Source organism: Hyperolius riggenbachi, chromosome 8, assembly GCF_040937935.1.
Source record: "Hyperolius riggenbachi isolate aHypRig1 chromosome 8, aHypRig1.pri, whole genome shotgun sequence".
In the NCBI taxonomy this organism is placed as follows: domain Eukaryota; kingdom Metazoa; phylum Chordata; class Amphibia; order Anura; family Hyperoliidae; genus Hyperolius; species Hyperolius riggenbachi.
The window spans coordinates 273155781-273183710 of record NC_090653.1 but is presented as its reverse complement, the minus strand read 5'-3'; the positions used below and the strand labels follow the sequence as shown (position 1 = coordinate 273183710).

Here is a 27930-nt window from a genome sequence, read left to right as displayed (position 1 = left end):
AAGGTTACAGGGGGCTGGAAGAAGCCCGAGGTAAGTAAAATAGAATTAGTTCCCTCATCTCAAGTTTACTTTAAGGTTCTTACACAGACTAGATTAAACGCTGCTAAGACCGCCTCTGGTGAGAACCTAGCGTGTGCACAGCATCCTGGATACGTCAGCGGAAGATCTGGCACGCTGGATCATCTCACCCAAGCGCAATCCAACGCTATTGTTCTGTTGCTCCGCCTCCTGCATCATACGTCGCACATTGTTCTTCCACCGCCCTCCATAATGACAGAACACTTCACTAGCCTACATACTAACGGCACGTCACCTGAAGGAACGTATCCTGATCCCTGCCGAGTGACAGTGATCTAAAGAGCATACAAAGCATGGTAGCATAGTGCACAGCACTCTCGACTTGCAGCACTGGGTCCCTAGTTTGAATCCCAGCCAGGGCACTATCTGGGTGGAGATGAAGACACCGTGTTTGTGGGTTTTCTCCGGGCACTCTGGTTTCCTCCCACACCACAAAGACACACAGATAAGTTAATAGACTTCCCCCTAAAACTGGCCCTAGACTATAAGGGACATATGACTAGGGTAGGGATTAGATTGTGAACCCCTCTGAGGGACAGTTAGTGACATATAATTACCATATAAATACTAAATAATAATAGAATTATATGCATTTAAAGTGTAACTGAACTCTTGCACAGGACATAAGGAAATCACAGAGAAATGCACCCTGTATGTCTTTAGAGAGTTTAACCTGTGTAATTCCCTCTCATCTGTGACTAAGCCCTGCTGTAATTTGATCTCTCAGCTGTGTCAGCTCAGGAATCTCCTCTGCCATGGCAGAGCCTCTTATTTTGTAAACACAGTGGGCTCGATTCACCAAGCGGTGCAAAGTGTTAGCACCGTGGTGAAAAGGCCCTTATCACGCCTAAAGTCACTTTAGGCATGATAAGAAGAAACTCGCGCGAAGTTGCCGCGCGTAGTGCGCGCGCAACACCCGACGCTTCGCGCGAAGCTCCCATTAAGCCCTATGGGACTTTGCGCGCGCTCTCACGCGCGTACGGGCGAACGCGCTTACGCGCGGTAACTTCGCGCGAAGAGCAGGAAAAATCGGTGATAACTCAGTGGTGAAAAGGTCATCACGCCTAAAGTCTTTTAGGCGTGATAACTGGGTTATCACCGCTTTGTGAATCGAGGCCTATGTCTGCTTCCATGAAAGCAAGAAGTAGACACACCACAGATTTATTGCAGGATTTGTACCAGCTGTAACAAAGAAGTGTTTTTATTTAAAGGTTATTATGCTGATGCTTATCTTTTAGAGCAGAGATGAAGTTCTGAGTTCAGGTCTGCTTTAAACAAATTGGGCGTCTTGATGAGGGCTTAAAGTGTGAGTGAGTGAGCTTATAAAGCACCTTCTTACGAATAATACTCTTTGTCGCTATGTTATAAAGTCACACAGGCTTTAGAGATCAGTCCAATAAGGAATTACGTGAAACACAAGTCAGCTTTAGCACAAGGGCCCTCTCTAACAAGTGCCAGCAGAGCAGGGAACTGCCAGCGCTCATCAGGGGTTAATGTTTGTGTGTCTTCCCTCTACACCAGGGATAATCCTGTGTGTGTTTGGGATCAGTGCTAGATGAGCTTGCAGGTCACAGTACTCTACCCCCCCCCCCCCCATCCTCCATCTGTAATCCAGGCATCAGCTGATTGTGTAGGAGCCTGTCCTGTACTCCCCTCTCCCTTCTGCTGGGAGGTAAGCCAGCCCAGGAGTGCAAGCCATAGGGAGGCATAGAGGGAAGTAGCTGGGTATTAACCCCTGGCTCATCTCTGTCTGCTAAAGAGGATCCCGGGAGAGCAATGGAGACAAAACATAACGTTATTCTGCAATGACTAATCTATAAACATACTGACACTTGCAATAACAGCGTGTCATGCCAATCTGCAGCTTCTAGCGCCAGCAGGACGCTGGCTTCTAATAAAAGTGGCAGCAATGCAAAGGAGGAGAGCTAGAATTTTGCCCTTACACAAATCTCTGGGCTTAATTAATTCACACCTTGAACTTGCAGCTCGGCTTTGCAGCATCTGTTTAGAAGAAAAAAATAAAGGATTTTCTAGAGCCGGAAAGGCTGCAGAGCAGGGCTAAGTTAGAAGAAAATTCTGCTTCCATTATAAAATTGACATAAATATAGATGAGTGCTGCGCAAGTAGTTTTGCCATTTGTAGCTATTAAAATTATATTTGCATTTTAGTCTGCAGCCAGAGAAGGACTTTTCCAAACCGTAATGTAAGCTCAGCTCGCTCTCCTTCATAGAATCATAGCCTTCACTGACAGGCATCTGAGTACTCTGGAATATTGTTGCCATGGGCGGCTCTACACTGGGGCATGCTGGGGCAATGCCCCCCCTCCCATGATTCACTGTGCCTCTCAGAGTGCCCCCCCTTTCCCGCTCAGTAACATACAGTTAAGTGTTTCCAGGCTCCAGCAGCGTGCAGTGAACAGGATAGGGTCTGTAAAAAGCTCTCCATGTCAGCTGGAGTCTAAGTAAGCATTAAGTAAACCGAGGGTCTTATCTATTTGCCATAAATACCTCACAATCCTTGCAAGTTCCCTTGTAATTAATGTATCTGGATGACACTTATATATTTGCAAAAAAAAATCTCTCTACCTTGTTCTGACATTTTATGTTCTAACATGGTCAGTTAACAGGAATAGAGTCTGAAGAAGGCTTACTAGCTGAAAGCTTGCTGTTGTTTTTTTTGTAAATTAGCCAATAATGATCCTTATTCAAAACTTCCTGTCTGTAAAAAAAAAAGCTCTAATCTCCAGCAATGTTTAGCTACTAAGATAAGGAATTACACACACAGTGTTTCTCTCCCTCCTGCCTCTACCCCCTTCTGTTGCTTGTAGTGTCGTGAGACACAGACGGGGGCTGGAATGACTTGTCTGTGATCTGTCCACACAGGAGCAGCTTGCTAACATACAAACTTTGATCTTGATCACCCACATTGGCACCACCAGCCAGCCATCATGCCCATTTTATGCCCCCCCAAAAAATGTGAGCTGGAGACGCCACTGACTGTTGCAGTGAGTCTGTCCGGACACCTTGGTGCAGAGTAAAGGTGCCCATACACCTAGCGATGATGGACAGAATCAATCGAATTTGATTAGAAACAGATCTGTTGGCTGCTCATACACCGCAGGCTGATTCCTGATCGATTTCAGTATATAATCTCTCGGGAATCGGCAGAGTTTGCCAACCCCCTAGTGTATAAATGTGCCCCCATTGTGTTTATTTATACATTGCCTGTCCTATGTTCATTAAGAGGGAGAAGAGGCGCCCTGGTTGTATAAAAGCTTCTACAAACTGTTTAAAAGCGAAAAGGATAACGAGGTGTCTTACATCAATGCCGAAATCTTTGTAATTTTCAAAAGATTTTTATTTAGCACAGGCAACACGTTTCGCGGGTGTGAGCCCGCTTCCTCAGGCCAATAACAATGCCAAATGACAAAAATCAATCAGCAAAGGGAGCCTCTTCTCCCTCTTAATATGCATAGTACACCCCCGTACATATCCTGGCCGAGGGGTGGTGACAGAACACCCGTGGTTTCCACCACGGTGGACATCTGTCCCCTTTTTTCTTCAAGAGAGCGACCACTTCCAGGTCCCTCCAGGACCACCCCGAGTGGAGTTGGGTTTATGATCTCCACCTGCTTCCTGTAGTCAGTTGCCCCTTGAAACCCTCCTTTGTGGGTAGCATTTTTCTTATTACTTTTTCACTAATAATTGACATACTACACTACTGGGCTCCCATCTTTTGTCTCCTGTGCCTTTTTCTATAGGGTGCCAAGACACCCCCACCTCATTCCTGTTCTATGTTGCCCACCGAGCAGTGCCTGTCTTCCGATTCCAGTTCCTTAATTTGCGCTTCACATGCCGCCTGCGTTTAGCGTGTGCTGGGTCTGACATCATACACCATGTGCTATACGCCGGTGGCATGTGAGTCGCAAATGGAAGAGGAAGAAGCGGAAGATGGAGGGGCACTGGGCGATGGGCGAAATACGACAGGTAATGTATAAAATTTACCTCTAAATTAAAGCTGGCACCCACTGTGGAAAAATCTGCTAAGTGTACTGGCCACTGAGCAAAATGGAAGACACTCCCAATCCACCTGAATAGTGAGATGTGCTCTAGGCTCCAACCTGCAAGCACTGCAGTACAATCCAGAGGTACAGTATATGGAGGCTGCCATCTTCATTCCCCAATAATGCTGGTAGCTTAACCTCAGTGCTGGGCCAGAGGCCTCTAATACTTTATGTCACTGGCTCAGAATGAGCATGCAGATCAAATGCTGTGACTCTGGTCTTACTCCACTGGCTGCATGCTTGTTGCAGGGGTGTGACTCGAATGACTATAGCCTTAAGCTCAGCATGACAGACAGGCAACTGAAAGATGGCAGACTCAGTATTGCTCTTACTTCAGGTTCCTTTAGAATCCGAACTGAAGCTCGGGATTCAGAAACAGATACTTACCTAAGGAGAGGGAAGTCTCTGGATCCTATTGAGGCTTCCCTCGAAGTCCTTACTCCTCCCGTTGCCCGCTGGGACCCTCTTTAACATTGGGCTCACACTCTTCTTCTTCTTCTATGAGTGCCACTGTGCTACAGCTGCTTGAGCATGCCAGCGCCTGCGCAGTAACAGGGAGCTGCTTGTGCATGAGTGACTCCGGCTTACTGCGCAGGCGTGGCCAAACTTGGGCAGGCACATTATGGCTGCTCTCATGACAACAGAAGTCCTCGGCCCAATGTGATTGCAAGCTCTTGTCTGTAATCTCCTGGGGGTCCACGCTTGGAAATGGGAGAAGCCTCAATAGGTAAGTATCTATTTTTGTACCTGAGCTTTGGCTCGGGCACACTCTAAGTAATGTTTGCTATTACAGTAATCTCTGCAATATGCTGAGCTGGAGAGATGGCTGTTTTGTCAACAAAACCAGAGTTCCACTTAAATTATTTTAAATGAATCAGCTGCTAATTAGCCCACAACATCCCACAATAATCTCAACAGGAAAACTGTTTTCTGTACAGTAATTCTGTAATTCAATACATCAAACCCCATGCCTCATAACATGCCTCATAATCAAGACGCCAACGGAGGGGGAAGTGGAAAACCCATGGTATTGTCATCAAATTTCCTCTATAGTCTAAAGCATTAAACACAGCATAAAATTAACAGATAAAACCATCTGTTTTTCAAGGGTTAAAACTCATGCTTTAGGCTCAGTTCTTATCTGCCGCCGACAGGGCCGGAGCTACCATAGGAAAAAATGGGCAATTGCCCCAGGGCCCCAGAGCCTGTAGGGGCCCCCAAGTTGTCCCTCCTCATCTTAACAGTTGCTCCCCAGGGACTCTGCAGAGTCTGTTAAGTTGGGAGGTGATTGGAGGAGGGACAGCAGCCAGCTCAGGGGCCCAGGAGGGAAATTTGGCTGCAACAAAGGGCCTCTAATGACGCTTTTTGGTTCGGGGGGTGTCTGTTGGGGGGCCCCCAGGCTATTTTGCCCTAGGGTCCAATTGTTACTTGAACCGGCCCTGGCCGCCGGACCACTTGTGGCCAGCGGGAGCGGATAGTCTAATGTTCGCTTTGTTGGACCCCTGTGTGGCTGGCAACTGGGGCAGATGTGTTACCACCATAGGCTATATGGGGAACCTGCCCAGGATTATTGCGAACGGCAGAGAAGTGTGGCCCGCTTATGGCAACCAATGGATCCATTGCTGTCTGACAATTGTGAACGGCTCCTATTTATAAAATAAGAGCTGTTCACTGTTAGTTTTGCAATGATCGGAGAACAGACAACAACAAAAAGAACGGCCAAAAAATGTCTGTTCTAAGCTCAAGTGGGGGCTCATGTGGGAACACTGCCTAAAGGTAGCCATACATCTAGTAACGATTGGGCAGATTTGACTAAAAATCTCTCTCTAATTGGATCTGATTAAAGAGAGATCTGTCAGCTGCCCATACACCTCAGGCCGATTCCTGATCAATTTCACACTGAAATCAATCCAGAATCGGCCTTGTGATGCCTTGCCGGGCCGACGATGTCCCCCTAGTGTTCAATGTTCCCCTCCCCGGGGCCTAGTGTACTATAAATTACCTGTCCATGTCTGCCACTGGCTCCAGGCTCCTTCTTCCGCCCATACACAAGCCCCCCCCCCCCACCACATGGTTGCCGGAGTAACGTGGGTATGTATGGACGGAGGGCGAAGCCCGGAGACAGCGGCGGACACGGACAGGTAATGCCATTACCACCGCACACCCGATCGACCACAACGGGCCGACATCTTGCAGCATGTCCGATCGACATTCTTGGCCCAAAATTGGCCACATTGTCAATCAGGCATGCATTTGGTGGCACAGATTTTCATTCGATTCCATATTAATTATAGATTCAGATGGTCGATCGGCCGCCAAGTTGATAGGTGTATGGGCACCTCATTTAAAGGTGCCTTTGTCAAGCAGAATCATCAGATTGAGTCGGAAGTGTATACAAGGCAGAAAAGCTTCTGCTGTATCCAGGGGGGAGAACAGAGAACTTTATTTCTTTTATTTGCTAACTAATTACTTTTCTAGTAGTACATCTGATCATTTGTCCTGCAGCCGGCAATGATATAAGTCAGCTTCAGTGAGGTGCAAATATGCATTCAAAAGACATCAGAACAGTTTTATTGTGTTTTATATTTATTTTTAAGGCTTTGTTCACATCTAAAATCGAAATCGCTGACGCCGGTGATTTTCTATTTTGTGTGCGATTTTTTTTCTCTCCCGGCAATTACCTGCGCACTTCGCTTATCTGTAAAGCGCTTTTCCAAGCGCATTTGCAAAGTGATTTCTTTGTTCACTTCCTGACGCAAGTCAGGAAGTGAACTCTTTGACCCGGAAAATAATAAATACAATGTATTTATTCTTCAAGGGCTGAGGAAATCGCTATACCAATCGCTTTTTCAAGCATTTTGCAATTTCCCTGTACCTGCCATTATAAGGAAATCACCCTAAAAATGGTACAGGCAGCCATTTGCTGAGCGGATCAGAATTGAACCACTCAGATGTGAACACTCTCATGGGGAATCACTGCACAAGCACTTTTAGGGCGATTTTAAAAACTGCCGGCGCTAAAAAAAAAGCCAAAAATGCCCTAGATATGAACAAACCCTAAAGGCTTCCTGCAAACGACGGGTCTTCAACCCAAAGTAGTATGACACATGCTTCTTCATCCCTTGCATGAATTGCATATATATGAGTGCATTGCTTTGCATTTAGTCGAGAAGTGGCCCCTGGCCAGTAGTCCTGCTCCTCCACTCGCACAATGGGCCCTAAGTGCATTATTGATTGGAAATTCTACAAAGTAGGAAAACTGTTGTGATGTTTAAAAGCTGGTGCTCTGTAAGAGACTTCAGAGAGAGAGGACCTTGCAGCTAATGCATCAATATTTTATCATGGAAAATAAAGATCAGCTCATCTGAATGACATTATTGAAGAGGGATACAGAATACAAGGGATAATTGTGGAATGCTTACTGCGGCAGATTTCACCATGTCAGGAAATAGTCAGCATTAAGATATCTGCAGAGTGGACAAGGTTGTCCGGTACGTGCTTAAAGAGAAACATGCCTGTTTTTTTTTTTTCTTCCAATCATGGCTAATGTGGAGAGAATACTAATCGTTCAGCATAGATCGTGCGTTATCCCAGTAGGTTGGTTCAGAATCATAACGCTTGCAGTTCTCACGTAACCTATGATTGCCTAGGCCAGTGTTTCTCAACTTTTTCTTGTTGTGTACCCCTTTTAAAACCCTGTACTCACCAAGTACCCCCTAACATAGTAAACATTATCACAAGTACCCCTTGGCAAATATATATTTAATCGTAGTACATTATAATTGGCTCTAAACAATTTCCAAGCATTTACTGTTGCTTTTAACTAGCTAAATCACTAATTTGGTGTTTAAATAAGTTTTATCATTTTTTAAAACTCTGAATTTGTTGTTCTTGGTTAAGTATATCAAGCCCGAGTACCCCCTGGAGCCATCAGAAGTACCCCATGGGGTACGCGTACCACACGTTGAGAACCTAGGGCCTAGGCAAGTGCAGAGTGGGGAAAAGCTAACAATAGGATTATTACTATGCCTAACTCGGACCGTTATGGGGCACCTGAGACAAAAGGAGTCTCAGGTTTTATACTTACCTGGGGCCTCCTCCAGCCCCTTGTGGTTGCTCGGTCCCTTGACGTCTCTCCGGGCCTCTCCTGTTCACTGCTGGATGGACGGTTCTCTGGCCGAGTCACACTTCGTTGCACATGCGCAGCAAAACTGTGTGCACTCCCTCATTGCACTCCCAATGCCGGGAGCTTCTGCACCTGCACAATAGCTCCCCATTGTGCTCTCATGGATTGGAGTGTTCTGCGCTCCCACTGGATGGCCGGGAACTCTAGCGTTTCGTCACGCATGCATGGCCAGACCGTGTGCTCTCACTGTTGCACTCCCATGGCCAGGAGGGTTCTGCAGATGCACAGTAACTCCCCTGTCTCTCTCCTGTGGACGGGAGTGTTCTGCGCCTTTACCGCGCAGGTGCAGAACGCTCCCAGCCAAGGGAGCGCTACAGGGGAGCGTGCGCATCTGGGCCGCACATGTGTGATGAATCACAACATGGCCAGTGTACTGGGCCTTCCAGCAGGGGACAGGAGCAGCCCAGGGAGATGGCGAGGGACCGAGCATCCTCAAGGGGGCTGGAGGAAGCCCCAGGTAAGTATAAAACCTGAGACTTCTTTCGTCTCAGGTACACGTGAAAGTATGCCTGACCCAAGGCAAAGCTGCCAAGCTAACCACAGAGGTTTGTTCATGCTGGATCCACATGAATTGCCTATTCCTCTCCTTGATATTCCCCATTATCACTCTTTGAAAATTTAGACTTTTGGCTAAAGACACATTTTCGGACAGGAAGAGGCAGGCTTGCAGTGATGTTCCCTCACAATACCATCCCATTCCCTCTTTTTCTTCTCCCCATTCACACCCCTCAAGAGGTAGAAAAAAGGATGGAATGGGTGGGTGACAAGACCGAACATCATGGCAAGCCCGCCTCTTCATGTCTGAAAATTTAACTTTAGCCAAAAGCCATAATTTTTAAGGAGTGATTACGGAGACAGGGGAAAATGAGGAGAGGAACGGACAAAGCCGAGAAATAAGTGAATTCAGCATTAACATACCTCTGTGCTGACCTCAGGTAAAGTTGCCTTGGGTCAAGTGTGCTTTAAGGGAAGCAAATTACCTTACCAGTGGGTGTGATGATGGGGATGTGAGCGGATTCCCCCACATATGGGAAGAATGTCCAAATTTCATGCAGATGATGTGTTGCTGAGACTATGGGGTGTATGCAATAGACTGCGTTAAGCAGAATTACATGCGTAAAATCTATTGCATACACCCCTATATCACTGATACTACCATTACTTCCTAATATATACTTAACCGTCCTACCATGCCTAAGACTAAACTAAACCTTCACTTTATACCTAACCTACACTTTATACCTAACACTAATCCTCCAACATTAAACCTATCGTCGATGCCTCATCTGAACATACCAACACACTTATGCTTCCTCCTTCTTTGCTCTGCCTCCTCCTCCGTTCTGTCTGTAGTTAGAGCAGGGCTACTAGGAAATGGCCACTGATGTCCACAAATGCGGACATCGGCAGCCATTTTTTGTAGCCCTGCTCTAACTTTGAGTGGAGAGGAAGCAGGGCCAGTTTAAGCAACAATGGGGCCCCAGGGCAAAATAAACCTGGGGGGCCCCCCCAACAGATACCCCGGAGCAAAAATTGGCATTAAGGGACCTTTTTTGCAGCTGGTATAGTCAGGGTTTCAAGCCCCAATCGGTCGGAGCTCCACATTCTGGCTACCCCATCCTGCATGGGGGACAAGGGGTTAAAAAGTTTCAGGAGGGGGGACCCCACATAATTTAAAAAAAAAATTCCCACACTCTAAAAAAAAAAATTGGGAAAATAGGAAAAAAATGCTAGGGATCTTCATACAGCCATATTGCGGCTGTATAGCGATCCCTGGCCAAAGCGCTGCGGCTGCGTATAGACCCCCTGGAAACCCTGTCAGGAAATGTATTGCTCTCTCTTTTGATACATGTAAAATTACACTACCGTTAGGTACTAAAAGTGACATTTACCGCATTTAAAAGTATACTTTTTCCTTCGAAACTTTAAAATCGATTTTCTCAAAAACTATAAGGTCTTTTTGAAAATTTGTTTTTTTCCTCTTATTCCCAATGATCTCCTTAACATATCCAGCAAATTTAGCGTTTCTAGACTTTAAGGTGGATTTGCTATTAACCATTAAAGTCGGCTGGTTTTTAAATGTGTATTTTTTTTCCTTTGAAACTTTAAAATAAAATCGATTTTCTCAGGAACTATAAGGTCGATTTGAAAAATTTTTTTTCCTCTTGTAGCCACTGGGGGCTCCTAGAAGCTCTGGGGCCCTGGGGCAGCTGCCTCCTTTGCCTCTATGGTAGCACCAGCCCTGAGAGGAAGGCAGAGTGGAGCAGGGAAGTGGGAAACAGAGCAGGGAACTAAAGAGTGATGTCAATGCCGGAACGCATGGAGCTGGTGAGTGAGCCCCTGCCACAGCCAGCACATTTTGCTGAGGGCACCCTTAGTTGGCTTGCTATACTGAGGGCACCTATGACTGGCTACCTATACTGGGGCAACTATGCATGGCTATCTATACTGGGGGCACCTATAGCTGGCTACCTATACTGAGGGCACCTATGTCTAGCTATCTATACTGGGGGCACCTATAGCTGGCTACCTATACTGAGGGCACCTATAGCTAGCTACCAATACTGGGGATCCTATGACTGGTTATCTATAGTGGGTGCACCTGTAGCTGGCTACCTATACTGGGGGCACTTATACCTGGCTACCTATGCCAGGCACCAATACTTGGCAAGCTACCTACCTGGGGCGCAACACAGCTATAATGCCCAGTGCAAATTGTCTGGTGCTGTATGATCATTCCAAATCGTGGGGGCCCTTCCTAAAGGTTGTAGGCTTCATTGATTCCCTAACCTGTGCCTAATGCTAACCCTTTAATTTAAACTAACCCTCCCCCAACCCAGGGTTGGACTGGGCCACAGTAGTACAGTTTTTTCCCTTGGTGGGCCCCGCCTCCAGGTCTCTGGTGCCCCCCCCCCCCCCCCTTGTCTGACAGACCTCCAATTGCTGCCTGCAGCACAAAAATTCTCTTCGCAGTGCTGTAATCACTCATGCTGAGAGCAGTGGCATAGCTAAGGAGCTGTAGGCCTCGATGCAAGTTTTACAATGGGGCCCCCCAAGCACTCTATACATAACAATTGATACGACGCACCAAAACCTGCCAATGGCAACTATAGTGTCAGAGGTGCAAAAAGGGGATGGGAAATAGCTTGTTAATGATTACCACTGTTCAAAGTATCTATAGAAGTGATTGTTATGAGCACAGGACCAATAGAGAGGTAATACTGTAGGTTAGGGAGGGCCCTTCGGGGCCCCTTTGGCCCAAGGGCCCCGATGCGGTCGCAACCTCTGCAACCTCTGCGGTCGCAACCTCTGCAAAGTAGGACATTACTTTATATTGAAGGAGGAGACTCTATGCAAAGTTTTGCTGGGCAGCAGTGTCTCTGAATTACAATGCTGCTAAGATCATGTACATTTGGCCCTGTCCATAATACATCATGACCACGCCCACCTTCCGGTGCATGGTCACGCCCTTTTTTCACCGCAATCATGGGATGTGTGGGCCCCAGGTTGACATTTCTTTGGTAGGCCCCCAGTGTCCCAGTCCCACCCTGCCCCAACCTATGTGTAATATTAGCCACATCCCCTGATCTACAGTATTTGTAATATAAACCTTACCCCAACCTAAGCCTTATGCTTGGTACACACGGTGCATTCCCGCACTCAATGCCTCGCTCGATTCCCAGCCGCTCGATTATTTCTGAGCATTTCCGATCGCGTTTCGATAATTGTTTAGATGATTCTCATGTAAAGTATGCCAAACCGACCTAACGATCCATCGAAACACGAATCGGACATGATGGAAATAATCGAGCGGCCGGGAATCGACAGGAATCGAATGGGGAATCGAGTGCGGAAACGCACCATGTGTACCCAGCATAACACTGCCATAATATTTAACTTGTCAACATTCCTGCCCCACACTACCCTTACCTCCAAACTTTTAGCAGTTTTTTTCTTGTGCAAATGGTTTAAATACATGCAAACATTTGATATTAAAAAAACACTATACATTTTCATGAAGGAGAAAATTTAAATTTATTTCAAGCAATCTACGACCATTGCCCTCACCCTGGAACAAATCCAATGCATCACCCTACTGTTCAAACTACAAGGGGGAGGAACAAATTAAATCTTTCTGAGAAGACTGCGCTCTGTAGTAGAGACAATCTGTAGTGTAGGATGTAGGAGGTGGCCAGTGTCTGCACTCTTGACCAAGTACTTTGAAAGTTCGTTTGATGTTAAAGGAAACCTTAAGTGGCGTGGAGAAGTTCACTTTAACTTACCTTAGGCTTCCTCCAGCACCCCTAGTTCTTCAAGTCCTTTGTTGTCTTTCCGGTCCCCTTGGTTGTGCCACTGTCATCTCAAGTGGTGTACTGGCCATAGGAGCCTTCTTGATTGCACTCCCCTAGCTGGAAGTGTTCTGAGCATGAGCAGTTCGCAATCCTTTAGACTGCATGTGTGAGAACAGTCCCGATGGAAGTGCAGTCGAGGAGGAGCGCAGGCTGGGCCACATATGGGCAGTAGTCCATGACAGAGACAGTCACGGACTTAACTGGGGCTGACAGCGGCCCAATGGGGTGGACCGGGAGGACAACAAAGGACCTGAAGGGCTACAGGGCAAGGAAGAAGCTATAGGTAAGGTAAACTGAACTTAATCTCCACATCACTTAAAGGACAACTGAAGCGAGAGGGATATGGAGGCTGCCATATTTATTATCTTTTAAGCAATACCTGGCTATCCTGCTTATACTCTGCCTCTAATACTTTTAGCTATAGATCCTGAACAAGCATATGCAGATCAGTTGTTTCTGACAGTATTGTCAGATCTGACAAGATTAGCTGCATGCTTGTTTCCGGTGTGATTCAGACACTACTGCAGCCAAATAGATCATCAGGGCTGCCAGGCAACTGATATTGTTTAACAGGAAATAAATATGGCAGCCTTCCTATCCCTAACACTTCAGGTGTCCTTTAAGATTTCCTTTTACATATCAAGGAACTCCTGTACAAAAAGAAACAAGCTTTGCAACTGGTTGCCTGCAGTACAGGTGCTAATGAATCACTTGCTACCAGGGGCCTGGCACTGCAGGAGGGACCAAACTACTAACCTTCCCTGCATGTGATACTCCAGATCAGGTGTTTTTGCGGCTACACATGTTATGGGTGTGAAGGTCCTGATGGACACACTTGTTTTATGACCCTTAAGCGATGGGCCACCAGGCTGTGACGGTCACCAAGGGGTGGCAAGGGGAGATTAGTGAACATTAACTCATTCAGGACCGGCTGCCTAACCCCCCTTAAGGACAAGACAATTTTGCATGGGGGGGAGGGCGTCGCTTTTGGGAGGCTCAGGCAGCCTGACCCCGAGTGTGGCTTTCCGGGCATGGTTTTCCCCCCTGTAGCCAGATGTCCCCCCTGTAGCCAGCAGCCTTTACTCACCTCCCAGGTTCCAGCGATGAGCCGCTGTGGAACCCTCTGCTCCGGCCAGCATCCCCGCTCGTCCTGCCACTCAGATCCGGGTCACAGCTTGATGACGTCATCAAGCCGGGACCCGATACTTACGCCAGTGCGAGCGGGGATGCCGGCCAGAGCGAAGGGGAGTGCCGATCGCCGTGGGAACAGCAGGAAGGTGAGTGGATTCTCTTCTTTCTCCCCTACCGCTGCAGCTTTTACTGGTGATCACTACGATCCACCGGCGATCATAGTGATCACGTGATTGGAAGCCAATCACGATGGCTTCTGATCACTGAGGGGAGATGTCAGCTGTAATATGACAGCTTAATCTCCCCTCTCGGGTGCGCACGATCGCAGCGGGACGCTTCATTTTCGCGGACGTTGAATCTACATCCAGTCAGAGCAGCAGTACCACCTGCTAGACATAGATTCGTACTACGTCGGCCCCCATTAGGTTAACGAGGCCACATCAAAGTTTTGTAGGAGGGGACCCATGATATGTAGTTAGCTTGCTACTTGGCACCTTACCTCCAATAATGGGGTAGTCAAGGTGTATGAGTTTGGCAGCAACATGTCTTCACCTAGTAAATAGAGTTTCTAGCAGTCTTTATTTTTAAGAACTACTATTTTATGTGTGCCCAGGGCCAGATTTCTGGAAAGGACACAAAGGCCCAGACCTTGGGCAGCTGAACATGAAAGAAGAGTTGCTACATATGAAAGTGGAGGCTGAAAATTGCGAGCAACCTATGAAAAAGGGAAACTAATGCTCAAGGGAGCTTCATGAAACAAAGGGGCTGCTGTACATGGTTGATACACATGGAAGAGGGGGCTGCACATGGAATTGGAGGTGTGCTGCTGAACAAGAAAACTGAGCCACAACATACATGGCCTAGGGCAGGCATGGGCAAACTCGGCCCTCCAGCTGTTACGGAACTACAAGTCCCACAATGCATTTGCCTTTATGAGTCATGACTGTGGCTGTCAGACTTCTGCAATGCATTGTGGGACTTGTAGTTCCTTAACAGCTGGAGGGCCAAGTTTGCCCATGCCTGGCCTAGGGGCACAAAAGTGTCAATCCAGCCATGTGTGTGCCCCCAGGAGATAAGTGAGGGAAATTAGGAGGACATTTATTTAAAAACAAAACAAAACTGGGGACTGCTATTAACTCCACAACTTTACAATTTTCTCAATACTTACTAACAGCAAGCAAAAATATGACATATTAGGTACTTACGTGGGTGCAGAAGTATTCTGCTGGATCTCCACATGTAATTCCAGGAGGGTCCACCCTAACTATGGCATACTCTTTCATAATTATCGGCTTTGGTTGGCAGGCATAATATTCCCAGGATGGGCCGTCATCGGACGTCACCCAGGATTTACAGATGTCATAATGTCCCATTGCCAGAGGCAGGTAATGTACGAGGAGGGCAAACAATGACAGCATGGTGACCAGCAAGGGCAACAGTGTCCTCTCGGAGTGGAGAAGCCTAGGAGAACTGAAGGGGAAACCTCAGGGGGCTCAGCTGCTACTGCCAGGATCAGCATGGAAACACCTCATTAACAAGGGTACAGAGACTTCTGGGGGTTCTCCACGCTAGAGGAAAAGATTCATGTCTGGTACATTCAAAGATCCAGAGAACTCAGGCTTGCATAGAAATGTCGCCAAATTCCCAGTCGTCGCTTTGTCTGCATTGAAACATCTATTGCTTCTGAGGAACACTTGGAATGTCCACTCGAAAGTACATCTCAAGATCACAAAGTTTGTCCATGATTTTTAACATAACTTCCCAAGATGGCATTATCTCATGTTTAATCACATCCGGACCTTTGAAAATATTCTTCTCCTTAATCGCCTTTGAAACCACGTCAGTCAAGAAGCAGAGGTTCAAAGACCCTGGCGGGACAGCAAGGCTTGGACCTGAGAGTAAAGTTCCAAACGTCAAGCCAAATCAACGATTCACAGATTGTCTTCTACACATTCTCCAAGAGTCTTCCTATTCATCTTGAGGAGCATTGATGTGTAGAACTGGGAAATGTTGTCAACCGGCAATGCCTGTAAGATTATAATGAACAAGTTTACATATTAAAGGGAAGGAAAAAAAACGTGCTTTGGAACACAATTATCATCGACTGTAACTGCCAACTAAATCCACACACCAGATGCTTAGTCTTTTCCATCTAGACATCTTTTCCCTTTCAGAGCCACTGTATTTAGCTCGTTTCAAAATATATTCTCATCCTTATATTATACAAGAGATGATCTCAACTGGCTCACAATAACAATCGTACCTTTGATATGCAAAAACTGGGGCACAACCCCTACAGGCCTTTGCACTGAGATTGCTATTAAAAGTACAGCATCATAACATTATGTTAGACATAATGAGGTTGAATTACTGAAGCTGGAGAATAGTGGAAAACAGAAGCAATCCAGCAAACCTGAACTGGATTGATTTAAAGGCGTAGTGTGAGAGGAATATTGAGGGTGCCATCTTTATTTAAAGGGGAACTCTAGTGATATATATATTTTTTTCATTTTAATTTTGAGTAGAGTAAGGCAGAGTAAGAACATCTTTCAGTTTTTTACTTCTGACTGTTACCCCAGTGAGGGGATTTCTCTCACACCCTGTTTTAGTACCCATACCAATGGGACAGGAATGGAATGAAGACAGTCAGCAGTAAAAAAAAAAAAACATGACAGGTGTTTTAAAGAGGAACTGTAGTCATTAGTCAAAATAACATAATTTATAAAATTGTTTTTTTTTTATATTTATTTATAAATCTAGTCAGTCTTTGCCCATTATAAAATCTTTCTTCTCCTGCATTTACTTTCTGAAATTTCTCACAAGCGGAGACATCTTTAGTACTGGCATGTTTGTTTACTGAATGTTCTAAAGCCAGTAGACAAGATCTCTGTGAAAGGGTGGGGCTAACTACTAGTATACAGCAATATTCAACTAGAGGAAGTGTTTCTGATGCCTGACTTCCCTATTCTATTAAAATACTGTTATTTTATTGCTGTGCATCCACTGCAAAGATTTCATCTGACTTCCTCATTGTTTCCAACTGTCCTTTTCTCAGAAGGACAGTCCATCTTTGAGAACGGAATCCCTCTGTCCCCCTTTCTCCCTCATTTGTCCCTCTTTCAAGTCTGATGTACAGATCTGTAAATGAATGTTCTTGTGACTTAAAATTTTAGTTACATTCTCTGAATTAGTTTACTCTCACATACTTATATGAAGGAAAAGTGCAACAACAACAAAACATTTCTAAAGCACTTTTCTCCCTTAGGACCCAAAGTGTATAGGCTTGTTTTGGATCAGTACATTGTTGTGGTTTGTGATGTGTTACAGGGGAAAAAGTTGACTGATCATAAATGCCAGACGAAACAGGTCGCTTTTCAGTTTTGATTTAAATGCCTTCGGGATTGTATATGTGATTTAGAGATGTCACAGGAGTGTGACTTGGGTGTGCAGGGGGCGTGTCTTTACGATGTTCCACTTTCTAATTTCAAAAAGTTGAGATATGCTTCCTGTTCTTGATGACCGGGTCCTTGGGGCAGGGGAAGGTAAGGTTCTCTTTTATACTTTATCCATATTGAACATAAACATTTTTGGGTGGCATTAAACCAAACTATCAGGTTGTTCCTAGCTCGGGGTGACAAAGGAGGACAGTTTATTCAATCTGAGTCACTGACCGCATTCTTGGTTCCAGGCATGACTCAGACACTGTTAGATCTAAAACACAAGCATGTCAGCCAGGGCAACCGGAAAGTTTAAATTTAAAAAGGAATAAATATGGTAGCCACCATACCTGCTGTCACAATAAGTTCACTTTATATAGTCTATGCTATTAGGTGGCATTTTTAAACATTCCTACCAAAAGATCCAAACAAATGAATGAATGAATGAATAAAGAATTACAATAGCAAAAACAGACCTTATAGTAAATGTAAGTATACAAGTATACTTTCAAAATCTTAACCTATTTCAGACCAAAGCCTCTGGCCCCTTTAAGGACCAGAGGCTTTTTTTTCTTTTTTTATTTCCTGATCACTGTGATTGGCTAACAGTGATCAGGATGTCAGGAGCCAATGAAAACCTCTTCTTAGGCCCCGTTCACAATGCACGCGTTTCCAGACGCGTTTTGGGATTGCGTGCAGGAGGCCGACATGCACGACATCACACAGTGCATAGAGTGCACTGTCTGATGTTCACACTGCATATGTTCTGGACCAGTGCAGTCCCTGAACGCATGCTGCACGTATTTTTTACAGAAACGCATGGCTGACTTATTCACTTTAGTGAATGGGATCAGCCACGCAACGCATACAAACGCGAATGACGTGTGGTCTGGTATGCGTTGCATTCCCGAACACACGGCCGTCCGCGTTTGTAATGTGAACAGGGCCTTACTGATGTACTCTGCTGTTTTTAGACAATGGAGATCTGTGCCGGCGATGACGCGCTAGTGCTCAGGAGCCACTGATGTTAAAAATACGCTGCATCACAAGTGCGGTGTAGTTTTAACTATTGGTTGTCCCGAGCTGGTTAATAAATGCTTAACAAATGACATGTGAGAAATTTAGAATGCTACAATATTTTATTGAGAACCAGTATTAGGGCCTCTTTTCCACAGCCAGTCCGAGCAGTTCATCCGCACCTCTCATTCTACTTCCTGATTCTCAGAATGGGAACTGAGTGGTGCGTTAGAGAAGATAGAAGGGACTTGTACCTCTAGCGCCTGGAGCCTGGAAGAAGTGAGCTGTAATCCCTGTCTGTCTATACTTGCTGTGCCACTATGCAGATTTGGAAAATGGGAGCTGCTGTACAGGCTGTGAGTGCAGAGTCTGCTTCCCCTGAGCTGAACATCCAGAATCATAACGAGGGTGTACTAAGAAAATCGTACACAGAGAAGAGTGCGGTAGCAAAGAAGAAGAGGGTTCCAGCAAGCAGCAGTAGTGTCAGCAGTAGGGTCAAGGAGGACATGGGTGGCTTTGGACTTTTTAGAGGCTTCCCTCTACTTTGGTAAGTATCTAACTTTTCTATTTTTGAATTGTACATGTTTGCTTTAACTCCTTGTAGAGCCCACTCATCCATTGCAGGGTCCCCCTTCCTCTTGTAATCATTATCCCAGCCATGAATGAGCGCATTTGGATTGGGCACATGTGAGTGAGGTCCACACATGCCCAGAAGAATTAAGTAACTTGTGCACATTCTTTTTCCTCCATGCATGAGCACTACGGTCTACTGGGCATGCGCAGCCGCAGACCTTACTTATTCACAGCTAGAAGAAACCCTGCACTGGAAAAGTGTGCTGTAGGATGATCCAGGAAGCCATCCAGTGGCTTGCCGCTACTGAGGTAAGTATTTAGCTTTTTTTTTTTTTTTACTTATTCAGGGTGTCCTATCACTGCACTCTTAAATGATCCCCAAGCTCAATAGTAAAAGTGAGGCCATAGATAGATGAGGGCATGTATGCTGAGCCTCATCCATGCTTCAAATGACTCCTGAGAGAATCCGTTTTGCTGAGTTAGTGGGTGCGACTTTAGACCCGGAGGTAGTAGTTCTGTGCATGCGCAGTCTGCCAGATCTGAATGCTGTGATCGCGGTCTTCGTTCTCAACTGGCATTGCATGTTACAGGAGTGCGTGCGTTGATGTCCTGCAAGAGCGGTGACCATGGTCACAGCATTCAGATCTGATAGACTGCGCATGCGCAGAGCAACTACCTTTGGGTCAAAGGTTAGGGACTTACTAAAGTCTCCTCCGCTGCAGCCTTTCGGTAATAATCTGAAACATAGGTAAGGCTCAGCACACATGTCCTCACCCCTGCTGGCACCTATTCAGTAAGGAGACCTTGGACAAGACTACCTAACACTGCCACTGAATACTGAACGCCCCCTAGGGGATGCAACTCTGGCGCTCTGAGTCCCCCAGGAGAAAATCGTGATATAAATGTTCTGGATCTTGTCTTGTTTATGTACGGCCTGATTTTCACCTTCGCTATTCAGCACAGGTATTCTTTAAGACTGGTTTATTTTATTTAAAGGACATCTATTGAGAAAAATGTTATTTATCATTGGTATTGTATATCATTATCATATACCATTATCTTAGTTACAATCACAGAGGACCATATGCTTTGTCAAATATCTAGTCAGTTTTTCTACAGAACAACTGAATGTTGGGGAAACAATTCCAAGCCATTAGCAGTAGGGATGGCTTTGGTGGCTTTGACTGCTTACGCATATTTCTTTTTTCACATTTGAAACCTGCAGAGCCAGTTGTAAAGATGTATAGTAACAACAGCATTTATGCCGCTAATCTACTTCTTTTTAAACAAGTTCTTACATAGAAACTGACTGAAAGGTTGTAGTGAACAAAGGCAAATATTTTACAAAGCAAAGTGTCCTTTGTGATTATGTTATGATAGTGATAGTATACAGTACTAATGAAAAACAATATTTTTCCGCAACTGATGTTCTTTATATATGCAGAATAAAAGTCTTAAGAGAAACTGCAGTGGAAAAAAACATAATTAATAAAATTGTTTTTGTTTTTTACAATATTAATTTATACAATATTCAGTCAGTGTTTGCCCATTCTAAAATATATTGTCTCCCTGTATTATATTCTGAAATTTCTCACGGGAGACATCTTTATCCTGCCAGGTGATCTCTGCGGAAGGAGATACTGCATGCTTGGCAGTTGGAAACAGCTATTATTTCCCACAATGCAACGAGCATCACAGACAACAATCTGTCAGGACCATGGTCATGGACCATGGACTGTGGGAGGGGTTTTACCACAATATCAGCCATACAGACGTCCTTGATAATCTATTTGAGAAAAAGTAAAGATTTCTCATAGGGAATGGGGTTTTGGCTACTAATTAGGATGAAGTTCAAGCTGAGGTTAAAGTTCCTATTTAAAGAACACCTGTAATCGAAAAATACTAACTGTAAACCTTTCAGTAGCCCCCACTTGTTCTGATATGACCTATGTTCAAACCATATGCCACCAGATAGCATAGATCTTTTCTTAAAAATCCAGCCTAGGTTTGCTGAGTCACTTCTGTTTCCCAGAGTTCTCCAACCCAATTTCATGGCATCAATGGGTATTTCTGTCAACACCCTCTCTGAAAGGCGAAGTATTTCTGCAGAAGATGAGCTTGGTGCAGGTTTAGAGTTTAAAACTTCTAGTTCAGATGATGTCACTGTCGTTTTATAACCAACATAACCTAATGTACCTACAGACGCTAGATTTTCATCAATAGAGCTGAGTGTTCCCAATGCTCTAATGTAAAAATATAACATCTATGCAGCTGCCTTCTGGCGTCACTTAAAGTGGACCTGAACTCAGAACTTCCTGTCTGCTCTAAAAGATAAAAAACTAACCTTTAGGCTCTGCTCCCACTTGAGCGGAGGAACAGACATTTTTTGTCCGTTCTCTGCTCCACAATGAACAACAGTTCCTATTTCATAAACAGGAGCTATTCACACTTGTCACACTGCATCGGATCTGCGGGATCTGATGCAGTAAGCTGACTGCACTTCCGTGCAGTCCAGGGTAATCCCTGGCACACGGATGTGTTCTGCCCTGGGCTACAACCGACACGGCGGACCATCGGCTCCCACTGGCCGCACGTGGTCCGGCAACAAATGGGAACATAACCTCAAAGAAAAACATTTCTTTGTTACAGCTGATACAAATCCTGCTATAAATCTGCAGTGTGTCTACTTCCTGCTTTCATTAAAGCAGTTAACATCCTGTATTTACCAGTTAGCTCTCTGCTGTGACAGTCAGCTGACACAGCTGTGAGATCAAATTACAACTTGTGATTAGTCATAGATGAGAGGATATTAGACAGGCTAAACTCTCTAAATACGTACAGGGTGCATTCCTCTATGCTTTCCTTCTGTCCTGTGCAATAGTTCAGGTCCAATTTAAGGCCTGTTTCCACTACACGGGAATCGCAGCCGTTTCCCGTACGTGATTTCTGATGCAGAAGAAGAGCAGTCTATTAAAATCAATATGATGCATTTGCATCGCATGCGGGGAAACCAATGATGCATTGCTGAACGCATCCGATTCCCCAGAACCATGCACTGAGTTTTTCAGAGTTTGTTACTTATATGTGATTGGAATTTTGTATCTGTGATCTGTTACTTGCTTATCAATCTGAACACAGCCCCTTGTGATTACTTCTGCCAGTCTGTGTCTAGATCAGACCTGAAATAATATGGGAAACTGGCAACAGCTACAATACTGCTGTATGAATAAATGAGTTAAAGCGGCCATACATTGGTCAATATTTTTTATTGATATCCAGCTGATTTGATTGTATCTGCTAGAAATTGATGCTGCATATGATTTTGGATCGATCGATTTTGAGACAAAATAAATCGATTCAGTTGATTACGTAACATGAAAGATTTCACATTGCTAGCGGCATTTGATTTTGAGCTGAGCGACATGCACTGTACGCTGTGAAGCTTACACTCACCTGTCTGATGGCTCATGTCTACTCTCCACCACCAGACCCTCCTCCCTGTCTCTTCTCTTCTGGGGCCCCTGTGGTATGTCACAAACTCTAGAGGCCAAACACTAGAGGCCTCTAGAAGTCATGTAAGGTAAATGCCACGGCGCACATAATGTTTGACCTCTAGGGTTCAGTCACAGGACACAGGGTACCCGAGGGAGAAAAGGCAGGAAGGAGCGCCTAGCAGTGGAGAGAAGGCACGTGCCAGCCTGTACTCTGCATGCCCTCGAGGGCTGTATTGAAAATCTGTGCTCAGTGTGTGGAGGGGTACAATCAGAGCAGCAGATAAAAATGGCACAGGATAAGCGCCGATAAAAATCAGCATAGGCGCCCGCATAGGCGGCAATAATAAAGGCCATGATTAGCAGTAAGGAAGTTAAATTATGGCAACTGCTGTTTATCAGGCACCATAATTTAACTTCCTTTCTTCTAATCGCTGCTTTTACTGTTACTGTCTATGGCGGCAGGGAGTAGCTAAAGTTAGACGGCGGGTTAGTGTTAAGTAAGGGGTAGTTTAGGTTAGGCATGGGGGTGGCGTAATTAGGGTGAGGCGTGGTATTGGAGTGGTTAGGGTAAGGCCCGGTTCACACTTGCGGTTTTGCAAAAACCGCACCGGATGTCCGGACCGCACCGGAGCCGGATCGGACCTGAACCGTACGGTTCCTGTCCGGATCCGGTCCGGTTGCATACGGTTTCCGTGCGGTATGAACACGGTTGCGGTCCGGATCCGGATTCTAAAAGAGATAACAACCTGTATAAAAACAAAAAAAAATGTTGGGGTCTGGGAGGTCAGCAGAAGGGGGACCTGTGGAATCAGGCCCTCCGCTGTTTAGCACTCACCTCCACCTCCAACATGCTGCCAACATCTCCAGCTCGTGCTGCTCCACTCCAAAATGGTTGCCCATGTGTCCCCGATACAATATCGCCGCAACAATCCTCATAGGAAGTGGGGTAGAACATCCGGATTTTTTGCCAGTGTGTTGTGCGCTCTCCGGTTCTCATTGGTTTCCATTGGCCGGATGGTGCAGTCCGGCTCCGCCCCGGATACGGCTGCCGGAGGAGCCGGACCAAAAAATAGCGCATGTTGGAACGGACACCGGAGTCCGGATCCGGTCCGGCTCCGGTCCGGACGAAACGGACACATGTGAACCCTGGCATAGACTTACATTGCTATGCCGTGCGTCCGTTTCGTCCGGCCAGCATGCGGTGCGGCTCCGGCACGGCTATTCCGGATAGCCACCGCTAATGTGAACCGGGCCTAAGGCAGCAGGGGGTGGAGTGGTTAGTGTTAAGCAGTGGGGTTGGAGTGGTTAGGGTTAGGCAGCAGGGGGTGGAGTGGTTAGGGTTAGGCAGCAGGGGGTGGAGTGGTTAGGGTTAGGCAGCAGGGGGTGGAGTGGTTAGGACTAGGCAGCAGGGGGTGGAGTGGTTAGGATTAGGCAGCAGGGGGTGAAGTGGTTAGGGTTAGGCAGCGGGGGGTGGAGTGGTTAGGGTTAGGAACCAGGGGGTTTTAGGGTTAGTCATATGTAGATGGAGGGTTCAGTGTGAGAGTAGGCAGGGGTGTAATTATACATTACCTGGTCCCGGTAATTGCGTCTCCTCCACTTCTTAGTTAGATTGCAGCTCTCTTGCAGCTAGCCAAACACCATACAGCTTCAGTCCCCGCATGGTGATTGGCTGGCTGCAGGACTCCTACAAACTAACCAGGAAGTGGAGGAGATGAGATCGCCGGGACCAGGTAATGTGTAATAATTTATTTATTTATTTATTTATTGTATTTATAAAGCGCCAACATATTACGCAGCGCTGGACAATAAATAGGGATACATACAATATTTAGGGGTGACAAAATGACAATACCTGAATACAAGAAAGATCAGGTCATGCAGCACAGTATGAGTACAAGGTAATGCTTAGTCAGTCACTGGATGGAGCATGTAGATTAGGCAAGTTAGGTTTACTCAGATGCCTAGCATGGGTTCACAGTAATGGAGGTGCATGATCAGGTTGGACACAAAAGGAGGAGGACCCTGCCCAAAGGCTTACAATCTAAAGGGAGAGGTAGGGACACGAGAGGTAGGAGACCAGAGTTCAGCTGTGGGTTTAGAGCACTTGTGAGGGGTAGTAGGCTAGAGTGAAAAGGTGAGTTTTGAGGGCTTTCTTGAAGATGTTGCAGGAGGGGGCTGCCCTAATGGGTGGAGGTAGGAAGTTCCATAGTGTTGGAGCAGCTCTTGAGAAGTCCTGGAGGCGTGCATGGGACTGGGTGATGCGGGGGGCGGTTAGGCGAAGTTCATTGGAAGAGCGGAGTGAGCGGCTAGGTGTGTACCTCTGAGTAAGATCGGAAATGTAGGTTGGACAGGTGGGATAATGGGAGATGCCGGTAACTACATCTTGTTACTAATGTTATTTAACATTTTAGTAATGTCCTAAAACATTAAATAACATTAGTAACAAGAGATGTCATTACCAGGATTACCCTTCACCATTTTGTGCAGCACCAATTTTAAATGTATCCTAGGACCAGATAATGATTTGAAAGGGATCTATCTGTTGGCCACAACGACCAGTGTATGGCCAGCTTTAACATTTGTGAAGTGCTTTTCTCCTGTAGGGCTCAAAGTGAAAATGTTGTACACAGACTGCTGCTTGTATCGCAGTTTGGGTTATTGCTAAAAAATTCAAATGGTCACAGTGTTGTGTGGACGAAGGTGACTTAATTTCTCATAAGTACTTAGAAGCTGGGGATGTTCTGTCCTTAGGATTAAAGAGATCACTTGGATTAGCGGTGATACAGTTTGTTAGGATACTCGAAGTCTAGCTGCATTTGAATAACTTCTAGACATGCCATTACTTGGGTAGATGACACCCTTTAAGCTGACTTACACCCAGCATTTCAACTTTGCTTTAATAGATTGCTTACAGCTTAAAAACTATTATGCCAGAATGTTTTTTTTTTGCAGAAATTCACTGAATGGTTAAAACTCAGCATTTTAGTGTTGAATTCAGCTCGAATTCCGCATCGGAGGTGAGCTTTAGATACAAATGTATCATGTTTGGAATGTAAATAAACAAAAGTCTCTCTGAGAGAGCACAGAGGGCTTCCCAGACAGGCTTTGCAGAGGTTTATTTACATTCCAAACATGATACATTTGTATCTAAAGCTCACCTCCGATGCCGAATTCGAGCTGAATTCAACACTAAAATGCTGAGTTTTAACCATTCAGTGAATTTCTGCTTAAAAAAAAATTCTGGCATAATCGTTTTTAAGCTGTCAGCAATCTATTAAAGCAAAGTTGAAATGCTGGGTGTAAGACCGCTTTAATAAACATTATGATGTATAGTTACACTCTTCTGTCATTAGGGCTGAAATTGATGCTGTGACATCCAAAGACCAAGCCAAAGAGAAACATTTGCACTCTGTATGCTTTGTGGTCATTTTCTGGGGTGAAACTACTGAGGGGCCCTTGCAGCCACAAAGGGGCCCAGAGCTGTGGAAGTCACCAACAGGGGAGGGGGAGAAAACTTTGTGACTCCCTCATCATGGGTTTGAGGCGTAAATACAGCGGAACAGCCCAGATCTGTAAGGGGACCCAACTGCTTCTTCACTCCCTCTGATAAAGAGGTCCATCCTTCAGATCAGGTGTTCTTGTGGCTCAACTTGTTACGGGTGTGAGGATTATGATGTCCACACTTGCTTTATGGCCCTTGGAAAATGGGCCTCCAGGCTGTGAGGGTCACCAGGGGTAGAACATTTAAAGAGAACCAGAGATGAAGCCCCCTCTTGTATTTTACCTTATAAAGCAGTGGGAACATGACAGTAAACACCTAATCTGCTCTTTGTTTCATTGTTCTCTGTTTAATCTGACTGTTATCACCTCTGATAAGAATCCCCGACTGAGCACTCAGTCTGGCTTTGCTATGGAATGATTATAGCTGAGTCTGTCTTCTCTGGTGTTTTTTCAAGCCCAAGCCTGCCCCCTTGTGGCTCTGCTATAATGACTCAGCAATAATCATTCCCGGCAAAGCCAAACTGAATGCTCAGTTCAGGATTCTTATCACAGCTGATAACAGACACTTTTAGCAGTGAGGATGAAACGGAGAGCATGGTAAGTGTTTTCTCTAATGCTCCCACTGATATATTTGGTAAAATACATGAGGGTGCTTCGTCTCTGGTTCACTTTAAGGGATGTGAATATTGTTTAATAGTTTTTCTGGGGGGCTCATGATTTGTAGCTATGCCACTGAAGGGCCCCATGATATTGCTCACCCTTTTCCTATTATTATAATTAGGGTTAAGACAATATATGTGAAATTGGGTTCAAGTAAAAATGATGTTTTCAACAGTGTTTCTTAAAAATGGATTTCTTTATGCCCCACTTCAATGTTTTTGTTTTCAGAAAATTCTGACGTTCATTCAAAAATGTTAAATTTTGTAAAAAAACTTGTGGGAATTTTACAAAAAGGGCAAATGGCCACATTCAGTTATATCTATAATGAAATGGATGTACATCGCAGGACTAAAGCCTTTGTGACGTGATGCTTCAACTTCCTACAAGCCAAGGCGTACGTGTTGTTTGGCCGCTGGTGAGTTGGGCGCAGGTCAAGCCAAATGACAGTTCTTCCTGTTGCCGCTAAATTCCCCGGCAGCATTAAATACTATTCCCCCCCTGAGTTGTAGCATCATAGTACTAGTGCTATGCCGGCGCTCAGATTTGGCGCTCGGCGCTGAGTGCTGCTGTGCATCGAAATTACCTGCTTCGTGGCTGAGGGCCTGAAACAAGTAAAAGTGGCCTTTTACCTGCATTGTAATTCCATCTGCTTTTAATAAAGTTCTTTTTAAAGGATTGGGCAACACATTGGATACGTGGTTAGAAATCATACATTGCTAGCAGGGGCGTAACGAGAGGTGTTCCGGCGGGTCCAGAGCTGTGGGGGACCCCAACTACTAACCTTCCCTTCCTCCGATACAGGGGACTATACTTCAGATCAGGTGTTTTTGTGGCTACACTTGTTATGGGCATGAAGATCATGATGGCCACACTTGTTTTACGACCCTTGTGAGATGGGCCTCAAGGCTGTGAAGGGCACCAAGGGGAGGCAAGGGAAGGGTTGAGAACATTGCTGGGGGCATCAAGGTTTCACTGGAGGAGGCATAAATTGTACTAAGGCCACTGCTTGCTAGAGTAACAGGTTATAATATCAGCCAGGGCACTGTCCATGTGAGGTTTGTATGTTTTCCCGGTGTGTATATGGGTTTAACAGGCCTCCCCCAAGACTGTTGATGGGGCAGTAGACTGAGGGAAAGTAAAGTAAAGGGGCCCATACACTGTTCGATTTCAGCCATCGATTAATCAGAAATCGATTCTTTCAAATCAATCGATTTGTGGCTGATTTCGATCGATTTCGATGGATTTGATCTATCTGACTGGATGGAAAATCTAGGTCGGTCTGTTGCTGGCAGCAGATCGATGGCCCATAGAGTGGCATTGGATCTAATGGTCCAATAATGCATTTAGATCGATTTCCAAAAGATTTCATTCTGAAATCTATTGGAAATCTGTTCCTAGTGTGTGCCACACATCAGATAGATTCCTGTCAGATTCAACT

At 45.5% G+C, this 27930-nt stretch overlaps 1 protein-coding gene across 35 annotated transcripts in view; it reads right to left on the bottom strand.

Moving 5' to 3' along the window:
- NTNG2 (netrin G2) overlaps positions 1–27930 on the bottom strand; it is a 293725-nt gene that overhangs the window by 143051 nt on the left and 122744 nt on the right. For all 35 annotated transcript variants that reach the window (XM_068248880.1, XM_068248879.1, XM_068248878.1 and 32 more), the window contains one exon: positions 15016–15837. In XM_068248880.1, the coding sequence (XP_068104981.1) occupies positions 15016–15228 (213 nt within the window). In that variant the 5' untranslated portion in view covers positions 15229–15837. The remainder of the gene's footprint in view (positions 1–15015; positions 15838–27930) is intronic.